This window comes from Sardina pilchardus, chromosome 1 (assembly GCF_963854185.1).
Source record: "Sardina pilchardus chromosome 1, fSarPil1.1, whole genome shotgun sequence".
NCBI lineage: Eukaryota > Metazoa > Chordata > Actinopteri > Clupeiformes > Clupeidae > Sardina > Sardina pilchardus.
Genome location: NC_084994.1, coordinates 29,444,274 through 29,456,729, shown reverse-complemented (window position 1 = coordinate 29,456,729; position 12,456 = coordinate 29,444,274). Strand labels below are relative to the sequence as shown.

Genomic DNA, 12,456 nt, shown 5'->3' with positions numbered 1-12,456 from the left:
AGCCACTTCTAAGCTACTACTAATGACAGTATGATGATATATAGTTAGAGGCATTTAGAATATACTTTTGGATGAGGGAACTTATAATAGGTAAAACAGACATGTCACTTTATTTGTGTAGCACATTTTAAAACAACAGCAGTTGACCCAAAGTGCTTTACAATAGAGACAGTGAGGAGTTGACAATTACACAAATGGTCCAATTGGGCAGGGGTGAAAAAAGAACTAAAAGACTCAACAAAGACACAGTGAAACGGCAGACTTAAATAAGCCTACTGTTGGTTAAAAAAACTCACAAGGCTAATTAAGAGAGAAGAGGTGAGACAGTTAACAGCTTAATCCAGTAAAAAAAAAAAAAAAATAGGCGCTGAGGAGAAGTACTCCTTAAGACCTCGGAAAGCCTGATCTGTTTGATAAAGTTTGCTAAACCAAGAAATTGTTGAACCTCCTTCACAGACTTTGGAATGGAACAGTCTTGCATGGCTTTAGTCTTCCTTGGGTTCATCAAAATCTGACCGTGTTTGATGACAAACCAACAAAGCAAACTTCAGTGACATGCAACTCACAGTTCTCTGATTTTACAAAAAGGTAATTCTTTAAGAGCCTCTGAAGGACCTTACATACATGTTGGTAATGCTCATGAAGTGAAACAATCTAAAGTATCATGCATATAAACAAACACAGAACGATTGATCATATCCCACAAAATATAATTTATCAGGGCTTGGAAGACAGCCGGGGCATTGGTGAGTCCAAAGGCATCACTTGATATTCACAGTGCCCCGAGGGAGTGTTGAAAGCTGTTTCCCACTCAGTTGTGTACAGTGATTTTATTAAGACCCCTGTAGTCTATATAGGGATGCGATTCCCCATCTTTTTACCATACAAAGAAAAACTCGCACCGGCAGGGGATGTGGACGGAGGGCATCTTTGATATAGTCATCCATGGCCTTCCTTTCCGGCACTGAGAGAGAAAAGATGGTTCTCAACAAAAAGGCAAAAGTCACAGAAGTAACCTTCCCATCACCCAGAGGTTGGCCACCCAAAGCATAATCAGACAGTGGAGTCTCTAATTCAGCTTGGGGAATCTTCAATCTTTGAGCTAGTGTAATGTCCAAGATAGTAACAGACAGCCTATAGGAAACTCTGGTTTCTACAGACACGACTTATCACACAGAGGCCGAGGCAGGGACGCCCACATTGCCCGAGGCTCATAAACATGTGTGTGTGTGTGTGTGTGTTTAACCCTTATCAAGTCAGATTGAGGACAAACTACACCAAGACATTGCAGGCGGATTCAACAGCAGCAACAACAGTTGCACCGAAACAAGGAATTATCCTCTTGTCAGCCTTTTTTGTTTTTTTGAGTCCACTTTTTTGAGCCTGCTGCGAAAGATGGCCCAAAATCTCACTATGGAGGAGAGAGAGCAACGGATCATGGCTCGGGCTCAGAGCATGACAAACGAGGAAAAGGTCTTCAGGCACAAGGGGATCCTGTATCCCACTATCATGAGCCCTGTAGAAAATCTGGAGGCCCTTAAGACCCTGGAGGCGCGACAAGAGGATGTGGTGCTGGTGGCCTACCCAAAGTGTGGTGAGTCTGGCTGTACACGAGCGGACTGTAGATTTGTGGGGTTGCACAATGCTCCTAGCTCAGGGGGTACAGTGGGGGCCATCTACACAGGGAGGCTGTGCTAGGGGAGGAATACTGACACACAGCGTATGAGGCAGCACAAGGATCTTGTAACAGCAGCTGGACGAACACACACACAATCAGAAGGCGCCAAGAATGTAGTAAAGTCCACAGGAAGATAACGAGTCGGATTACACGTGCTCTTGCATAACTGACCAACACCCCCCCCCCCCCCCACACACACACACACACATTCTTTTTCTTTTCCCTCTTGAATTACTTTGTGAAACGTTGACTTAGTCAGCCAGTCTCTTATGCAGTTTGAGTGCTAAAATATTGTCTGATTTCCTGAATTTCGAATGATTTGATGGTCATATTCAAATTTGCAGTGAACTCTTTATTAGTGTGCTTGCAAAAGCACACTATTGTTCTCCGTGCGTTTCATATACTACTTATTTATCTTAAGTCAAACTTTTGTCTCCCTATCTTGTCCTAGGGATTTAGAGCTAGAGACGCCGTTCCACCTCTCACGCGTCGGTCCTGATGCGAGGATGGTGGCTTGTATACAGCTTTTTGATACGCCTTGTCGTTCTCCCGTTATTCCAGTTTTTCCGGTCGATTTTTTCCCATAGGAATGAATGGAAAAGTGATTTTTGAGCGCTGATGCCCACACATTTTTCCACCTGTAGCCCAAACCGTAAGACATAAAGTCATGAAATGTGGTACGCTGATAGAAGAGACTACCCTGATTGACACCACCAGGTTTCATGCTCTCCGCTCTCACGCCCTAGCGCCACCAACTGGTCAAAGTTGGAAAACACGTTAATGCCCGTAACGTTTGATCCGTATGGCCGATTTTTATAAAACTTATACCGTTGGAATCCTCTGACTCAGCCGATTCCAACGCACCATGTGACGTAATTTTCCGCCATGATGGATTTTCCACCATTTTGAATTTTGTCCAAAATCAAAGTAAAGCGACTTTGGCCGCATAGTTCATCCGATCGTCATGAAACTTGGCACGCGTGATCTACAGACCAAGGCGGATCAAATGCCTTGATTTCGCCTTCATACGTCCAAGCGTTCGCCTGTGACGACCAATTAAATTCAGCGAGCGAAGCCACCAAACAGGAAGTGTGCCTATCTTGGCAATGCTGTGACGTATGAAAGCCATATTTGGTGGGATGACTTGAGACCCCATCCAAAGCACCCTCAATAAATTTGGTGTTATTTGGTCTGTCGATGGCTCTATAATTAGCAAAAACGTGTGTGTTTGTGAATGTATGCTATTATTCGGAATAGCTCATCTTAAATTGCTTAGGTCATGCAGAAATGACATTTCAGAGTGATTTAAGATACAATGTTGATATTTTTTAAAAAAAAATCAAATCAAGGCCATTCTTGTAAAATACATTGGTGCAATTCTCACAGCACTATGGAGTTCTGCCATATCCTGGCATACATTCCCTAGCGTATGATAGTAGCTTCACACCTTACAATTTATCATTGGATTTCGGAGATGATCCGCAACGGTACAATGTGGATAGTTCTAGGATGGTCCGCTACGGAGTGTCTCATCCCGAGACTTGTTAGATATAAGCAATGCCATGGCCCCTAAGGACAAGTACGGACTTACACGCTGTTAAATGTTGAGGGTGTTCATTTGGTATATATACTAGACAATTACACGATGTTTCATACTGACGGTGTGTTTTGGATGATTTGTATTGACCTGAGCATTCTGGGTGAACTTCACTCCCAACGTCGGCGAAATACCGGAAGTAGAGCGGTCGCCCTGTCTGCAGTGTGCTTGAGGCAAGGAGGATTTTAATTAGAATGTAATCGCAGTTACACTTTCAACATAAAGTGTGTATATTTAGACTTCAAATTTCGGAATTTGAGAGGTCTAGTTATGAGGGTAGGCTAAACTAACTGCAGTTCAAATAGTTGGTTTTAACTTTACCAAGGCTGTTTTAATACTGAATTGCAACTGCTGTTATGAAGACAGTTTGGAGCCTGGCAGACGTGAAGGCAGTGAAAGGTAATTAAATGCATGCCTGGGAAGCCAATGTTGTTAACTGTAAATTTAATACGGACCGAGTGGTACGTTTTGCTGATGTCGTTTCGCAACTCATCGAGCTAGCAATTGCTGTCAAGCATCAGGCAGTGCATAGATAGATAATATTATGACACTTTTTTACAGTCAGTGAAGCACCGAGTGAAAGTCAACGTTTGCTTTATATCCAGTGACAGTGGTGCTGATGTCGTTTGAATAAGTACAGTAAACTTAGTCAGAAGATCTAAAAAATATTTGCAATTATTGCTAGCTATGGTCTATGTGCCATCAAGTTGAAGTAGGCTGGTCATGTCTAAAGCGTGATTATTTTCAATAACTACTCCTCCTGATTGATTGTCATTGACACCGTCAGCGTGATTATTTAGATATTAATTTAACATGACAACAAAGCGAGTCAAACTATAAATAGCCTACAAGTCTGTTTATTGAATGAAAGTATCGTTATGATTCCCATGCCTCAGAGCCTTAGCGCTCTGGCTAGCGCGGTAGGCAGGCGAGCGTAGTTAACGTTCCCGTGCTGTGGGCGGAAGAGAGGACACAATTCGCAGTGAACGACATAGTGAGATTGTTAGTTGATATTAGTAGGCTAATTGTTAATTGCTTAACGTTGCCTACATTTAGCTATGGGGAAGGAAAGGTGATATTGCAGCCTGGCGATATTATAAGCTATTTGTCTATTTCATTTGCTTTTGGCAGCTAAATGGAACGTTATGGAAAATGCCAACATCGAACAACCAAACTCAGGCTAACAGCTTCTTATTGCGAGTGAAAACCATAGACATGGTGAAAACTAAATGGCATTGTATAGCATTAGTTTTTGGCATGGGAACATTTAGACTGTCTTTCAATCATTGGCTAGATGATACAAAGATGTTTCAAGAAGTTAGTGAGGAGCAGGAGAGAGAGAGACTGATGCTGCGGTGGTCTGCGTGATTGAGGTCAGTAAAGGTCTATGAACGATGTTAAAGATGATTAAACGTTGCAAATGTCACATAAGCCGAATGGGAACCGGGGGAAAAGTTTCAAAACGTTGTGGCCGCTGAACTTGGCTTTTGCAACAGGCTTTTGGCTGAGTTCGTTTTATTTTGTATGATGGTTGTGTCAGAATCAGAAATGTCACCTTATCGCAAAGTGTGTAGCCTAATTAGATTAGCCAACAGTGTAGGCTACTATAGGCTGTGTAGACAACATGCACAGCAATATGTGTAGCCTATGTAGAGACAACATGCACAGCATTCAACTCAGTTGATTGGCATAGGCTAATAACAATGAAAAGGCGAAAGAAAGTAATCTCCATATTTATATGCATGTTATCAAAGTTGGATAAAAACACAAAACAAATAGTGATGATCCATGTGTAGGCTATAGGCCTAATGCATCTCAAACTCAACCCAGGCATTCCCAACCCCTCCTAAGGAATTGTCTTATTCATGCCCTTTATGCCCTTATTTCATATAATTCTGGCCAACTTGTTGCTCTTACTGTGTAGGCTTAGCCTAAAACCTACATTAAATAGTCGGGATGTAAAAAACAGGCATAGGCTACCTTATGCATTTATTTTAGTAATAGTAGGCCTACCCCATTCCCAACATCATCTAGAAATGTTGGTTCTGATAAATGTTTGTAGGAATGATGAAAAAAACGATGTAGGAACGATAAATTTTTTTTTTTGCGCGAGCGAAATGGTAAACTTTTAAGAAATCATCATCCACATCATAGTATGATGCTGTGTGGGGTTATGGACTTGACAGTTTTGCATGGAATTGCCCATACAGTATATACATACAGTATACATATTTAAGCAATATAGCACGAGTGGGAGTGGGTTGTTGCTAGATATTCCCACGGGTGTTGTTCGGCCGTAGCCTCGAGGCCCGAGGCCGAGTGGCGCAGGCAACTACATCCGTGGGAATATCCAGCAACAACCCACGATCACAAGTGCTATATTGCTTTTATACAACAATTCTACCACTTGTTTTTTGCGCTAATTTCCCATTATAATGTAAATCGCTAAAACTGTCTTGTTTGTAGAACTAACTTCTCTCCGCCACAAAGTTCTATTACTTGCAGGACAAACTGCCGTTACTAGTTCTAAATGGATGGTTGCTATGGCCAAAGGCCAGTCGTTAGTTCTAAAAGCACGTTGCTATGGCCAAAAGCCAGTCGTTAGTTCTATCTCTCCCGTTGTCAAGCAATGCAGAATATAGCCTAATAAACGTTAGCTCGCATTGCGTCTGGTTAGGACATGCTTTTAGCTTTGAAACATCACTATTTTACTTAGCCTACATGCCATCCAACTAGCTAATATCCACCTCCGTCATATTCTATGTTCTGAGTATCTGTATTTCAGCTTGGATGCAATGTGACAGTTCGTTTTACACTTGACAATTTGACATTGTATCGCGGAGTGATTTATTATTAGCTGTGAAAAGTCAGAGTGGATTATCGTGGGATATTTCAACTCATGGAACGTCTCTCGGCCAATCAGAAACAAAGAAACAGCTTCATAGAACCCAATTGTTGTATAATAAGATTTGACACATTGCAGTTTTTTAATGCTGGGGTTATTTATAAATCAAAGAATTGTGGGTAGATGTGGGTGAACTGTGCAACATGCAGTTTGTGGACAAGAGGCAGACGTAACAGACAGATATTTGTGTTTGAAGGGGTGGTGTGTCTGTGTGTGTGTAAGTGTGTGTGTGTGTGTGTGTGTGTGTGTGTTTATGTGAAAGTCTTCGTTGCTAGTCAACTCAGCGACATGCAGTTTGTGGACAAGAGGCAGATGTAACGGACTGACGTTTCTGTTTGAAAGAGTTGTTTGTGTGTGTGTGTGTGTGTGTGTGTGTGTGTGTGTGTGTGTCTTTGTTGCCGGTGTACAGTATTTCTGAATATGAATGCTGTCTGGACAGGAAATGGCATAGCTTTTATCACATGCAACCAATCCAAAATCGATTTCATATTCAGAAACGTTAACCAGTAACAGCCTGGTTGCTTTGACTTATCAAAACCAAATGTTATCCTATTACATCATTTGAACAGGTGAGTCGTCCTGTTTATTTTACCATCCATTTGAGGCTATAACACATTGCAACTTATTTAACAGTGAGTAAACTGCGGATGTTCCCGCATAACAGGATAGCTATACTCCTAACATTACTCGTATTTGTTCTAGAAACATGCCTAGTTCTAGCCTGGATGCCAGACCGAAGTTTAGCCCCGCCTCCATTCTTTTTCGGCAGGGAACTTCGGTCTGGCACTGCTCCGTTCAGCTGCTACTATTCGAGATACACTTCGGCTCGGACCAATCACATTTCACAGGGCGGGCTTTACGTGATGATTGACATATGAACAGCAGTGACGTTCACGGCTGCATGCGTCCTCGTTCAACGAGTTGGTAGTGAGACCATGTTCGCTTAGGTTGATTTTGATTGCAACAGAAACGCTATGGCTATGAATGCATAATTTGTTCATGCAGTTTGGCCTTTCGTTTATCTTAGCTATTGAAACGGAGGTTTTATCACGGATTCGCACAACTATTTCTGAACACTTCAGACCCAGTTAAAACAGCATGTTTGGGTGATGTTGTTCCCGTTTGTTTAAAAATGTCTGTTTGCTCGTTGGGTTAACGACACACTTCCCCAGCTGTTCATTGCATACAGTTTGAAGGAATTATTTTTAAAAACGAAGGAGGATGTTTTCCATAGCCTACCCTGCTACATATTTCTGTCTTAGATTTCGCAGATACTGACAGCCAATAACTTGTTCTGTTTGGTTTGGTCTATCCAATGAGTGCAGAGCTATCCCCCCCGCACTGTATCGGTTGAATCACGCCCCATAATCGCAGCTGAATGGAGCAGTTTCAGACTCATATTCTGATAAGAATTGAGTATGACGTCGTCAGGCTAGCCTAGTTCCTTAGGCTCCCTCCTTCCTTCAGTGGTTACGTGTTTCATGCTAGCTACACGTGAGCAACTCATACTTAATTCAACACAAGGTCTACAGACCTTAGAGGTGTACATTTAATTTTCATACATCAAAGCGTTCGCCCGTGACAGCCAATCAAATTCGATGGTGAAGCGTCCAAACAGGAAGTGAGGTCAAATCTCGGAAACGCTGTGAGGTATCGAGACCATATTTGGCGGGATGATTTTGGACACCATCCAAAGTAGCCTCAGTAAATGTGTTGTAATTTGGCCACTAGGGGGCGCCGCAATTAGCAAAAATGCATTTTGGCTCATATCTCTTTACGTCTTTGGGATGACATCTACATTTTTACATTGGAGGTGCTCTGGGACATACCACTGATAAACCTAGGCAACTCGTCAGGTCAGTGTAAGAATTCGGCAATCGAGGGCAACGTCGCCAAACTCGAAGCAGCTTCGCGTCTTGGCCAAACTTTGGCGCTTTGACCTGAGGGCGAGCTGTCGCGTATCCTGCCGGGGCGCTCTCGCGGCGCGTCGGAGCAAGCACACTTCGCACTTTCCCACCGGGAAATGCATTCTAGTTTTGAATATAACTGTCAACTCATTCGAATGGTTGGGTCTCTTTATTTTTTTCCAGAATGTGTATGTAAATACTCCACTAACATGATTGTAACTGTTGAATGGCCTGGTGTTTCATTACATTACATTACATTACATTTACCAGAGCACTTTTCATCCAAAGTTTCCCCCAAAAGGATTTAACTGGATGGAGAGTGTTCTACAAAAGATCATGACAACAGCTACAGGAAAGATATTCGTGCTGGCCCCTCCTCATATGGAGTTTATGTCTCCAGATAAGCAAAAGGTGTGTATTAGCATGAAATCACCCTTTTCAGTAGGGTACCATGATACAGTCATGGAACATTATCACCCTATTCAGTATGGGCGTCATGATACAATCATGAAACATCATCACCCTATTCAGTATGCGTACCATACAACACTAATAATGTTGGGTCACAACCACATTTGTGTTTGGTTTTGCAGGCGTTAGCACAAGAGGCTTCTCCCAGACTAATGGCTACTCATCTGCATCCCGATGAGATGCATCCCTCATTCAGAGAGAAGAAAGCAAAGGTTGGGTTTTGTCTGTTTATTGGTGTTCTCTATTGCATGATATCGGCTCAACTCATTTTGGTATTGGGTGTTTGTTTTCCACTACAACAAAGTGCCCCCATAAACTAGCTAATTGCCATAGCAATGCTGAAGAAAACAACTGTGACATCTTTAACGTCACCTTTTGGTATCACCTCAGATCGCTAGGAACCTCAACGGAGATGATAAAAATAGTACCTGTTTTTGCTAATGGAAAACAACAACAACAAAAAAACGTAGAGCTAGAGAGTTGAGTTGAGTTGAGCTGCGGTTTGAAATGCCCCATCTGGCTGTACCTGTACGTCTATCCTCCTGACAGAATAAAAAGATACATGTGTTCTACCATGGTCCTTTGATAGACCTTGGTAATGTGGAGGAACCCTAAAGACACGCTGGTCTCATTCTATCACTTCATGAACAAGAACCCAGTGCTGCCCAATGTGGAGTGGGACAAGTTCTTCTCAGACTTCATGAGTGGAGAAGGTGAGCATGAGAAGACGACAGCACAACACACCAGACTTTGTTGTCAATGCAATGGTGGATGACCCTATTTGAACGGAATTGATCTTAAATCATCACTTTCATGATGAATCTCCTTTTAAGTAATTTCATGTGTTGTTCATTCTGTTTGTAATTCCTGTGACTGGGCATCCTGTTTAAATTATTACACTATACTGGTTCAAAGCAGCATATATTCTGTCAGATGGTAGTTTTGACTCCCAAATACTAAAATTTGCTGAATGGTTCCATTTTGGTTTTGTCTTCTCCCTGTACACAAGCTGGACAATGGAACACTACTGCAGTTTTAATCATTATTGTGGTCATGGTCATGGTATAATGATAATTGACAGAGTAAAGATAAAATTTGATTTATGTTATATTCATGTACACTAATATGCTGACTGTATTGAAATGTATCAATGGGAGACATGGGTAATGTGAACAACATGTGTCAATAATGGTTATTTTTTTAACAGTAATATATGGCTCCTATTTTGACCATGCTGAAGCCTGGGAGAAGCTCTTCAATGACCCAACTGTGAAGATGATCACATTTGAGGACATGAAAGAAGTAAGGCCGCACTCATTCAGCCTCACACAAAATGTATGCATATGTATGTATAGATATATCTCAATACTCAATTATCAACAGCATAGCTGTCAACATAGAACATGGAAGGTAAAAGAGATTTCCCGGGTTACTCACAACAAAATTGTACAAGAAAATGCTGCACTTAACAATGTGTGAATCTACAGTGTAGGTCTTGCGTGACTTTGCTGACAAATTGTGTTCTTACAACAACCTTAAAAAGGCTTAGGCCTACATCACTCTAAGGTGAAAGGAAGCAAACCAATGGTTTAAAAACATCTGTTTCACTGGATGGGCAAGAGGGTGGCAACAGGACAGCAGTACAGAGACTGGCAGGTCCAATGGTAGGGCTGACGTTATGAGAGTATTAAAAAAGTGGGAGATTTTTCACAGGAAAATATTAAAATCGGTGGGAAAAAGTTAAAATATGCTCTGTGAGAAACCTGGAAAAAAACAGGAGGGTTGACAGGTATATCACATTAATCAGAGGTAATTGTTCTGTTCATTTAGTTAATGTACTGAATTTATATGTACACACATGTTTTCCCTATCCCAGGACTTGACTAGGGGCATCAGAGATGTCTCGCGGTTCTTTGGCTTCAGCCTAACTGAGGAGCAGATCCAAACCATCTCCGGTCAAAGCACGTTTGGTGCCATGAAGGAGAATGCCAACAACACCCATGGCAAACTCAGCAGTGTCACATTCCGTAAAGGTGTGTTGGCAGTGTGTTGCTATAATTCAATGCTTAGCATAATGTATACTGATATAACTGGGTTTTCACATGCAATCTAATATTACAGTAATGTGCTAAGTATAGACTAAAGGTTTTGGACAATTTATGGAGTTAGATAAGAACTCTTCATATCAACAAACTTTGAATCGCTGGCTTTAATGACACCGACATCATATCCCAAGGCATGTCTGCTGCAGGACGATACTGATATCGTTGACGGTAAACACTTTAGATAGCCTTTTCAAGAAGTTCTGTGACAACATTGTATCTGATAAATATCAGATACAAAAGCCTGATATTTTTAAAAGCCACTCGAGTCTGTCGTTTGCACTGATTCTATAACAGCTAAGGGGGCTTGCGAGTCGTGCCTAACAACGCCCATTAGCTGTTCTAAGATCAGTGCAAACAACAGCGTCTCGGGCTTATTACTTTAGGCAAATAGCCGTGACTTGTGAGAACTGTTTTCAGTGATGCCTGTGTGATTGCATTGTGTGACCAGGTGAAGTGGGCGACTGGAAGAACCACTTGAGTGAGGCCCAGAGCCAACAGATGGATGAGGAGTTCAACAAGAGACTAGCAGGAACCAAACTGGGGGCCCTGCTCAGATACGACTCCCACTGCAAGTAGGGAGCTGTAACACAGATCAATTCTTACCTGTACCTTGGACAGGATGTCACGTCCAGTTGAAGCACAGAAGTGAACACAAACCAATGAAGATGAATCTCTTTTTGAGTTTCAACTCCTGTGCGGAAGAGTAAACCTTAAATGAAACAACACTGAAAGCTGTGATGAAATATGATTGACCTACTTTTAGCTCAAAAAATACCATTTCCCATTGTGTTTGTCATCATCATCGTTCTTATCCTCATCTCCATCATCAACAAAGAGATATGGTATTCATAGTGGAAGAGTCAAACAGAAATGCCCCGTTGTGAAAGGATGTGTAACATTTAATTCCTGTCTCTGGTATTGCTTAATGGTGCTAATGCGACTGCTTTGGCAAATTAATGCTTATAAGATAGTTGACATATTAGTCGCTTTGGACAACAGTGTCTGCCAAATTTAACTACCCCATCTATTATACCTCACACGATTGCACAATAAATGTTTACTTTGTAAATTCAGCATTTACTAATTGCATTAGTTCAAGTTCAAGTTTAGTATAGCCATTTCAACAATATAATAATCATTGATAGGGTCGTGCTTTGGTATGCTCACATGTAACACACAATAATGATAACACAACATCACAAGACAGAAGCCAAAAAGGCACATACATAACAGGGAGTAACAACACTTAACACACATAGAAAGTGCATGGTTTACAGAGAAAGCAGCAGTAAGGTTCATTTGTGCAAAAAAGTGCAAGAGAGGTAGACCAGGTTATGAAGTAAACCATAAAGTGCTTACACACACACACACACACACACACACACACACACACACACACACACACACATACAGCACAGCACAGCACATACTGTAGAAGAAATGGTTGTCTTACATATTCTGTAGAACAGAGTCCTCTGGTGGTTAGGAAAGAATTCAACAGGCACATTTGTACTCCATCGAAAACCTGTAGGCTCATAGGATGTGGGTGTCAACATGGAAGTAACACAGGGGGTGCCTCTCAACATCTCTCCTCGATCCTCGATGGGCGTTCCCACTGATCTATAACTAACACTGGATAGACTGTCCGATTGTTGCTGCCCCATCCTTCTTTATCTAGATTAGTGAGGACGAGGATCGAGGAAGGAAGGGAGGATGTATAAAAGACCAAATGAGAGGCACCCAGTGACTCCTGGTGAACCTGTGTGTGAGAAGTGAAATTTCAGGAACCAGAA

At 41.8% G+C, this 12,456-nt stretch overlaps 1 protein-coding gene across 1 annotated transcript; it reads left to right on the top strand.

Annotated features, from left to right (window-relative positions):
* The first annotated feature begins 1,437 nt into the window (after positions 1–1,437).
* Positions 1,438–11,276, top strand: LOC134077991 (sulfotransferase 6B1-like). The gene is made up of 7 exons (XM_062533625.1): positions 1,438–1,594; positions 8,389–8,498; positions 8,681–8,770; positions 9,148–9,271; positions 9,766–9,860; positions 10,435–10,591; positions 11,112–11,276. The coding sequence occupies exons 1-7, from the start codon at positions 1,438–1,440 to the stop codon at positions 11,237–11,239; spliced, it is 861 nt and encodes a 286-aa protein (XP_062389609.1). The 3' UTR covers positions 11,240–11,276.
* Positions 11,277–12,456: the final 1,180 nt, after the last annotated feature.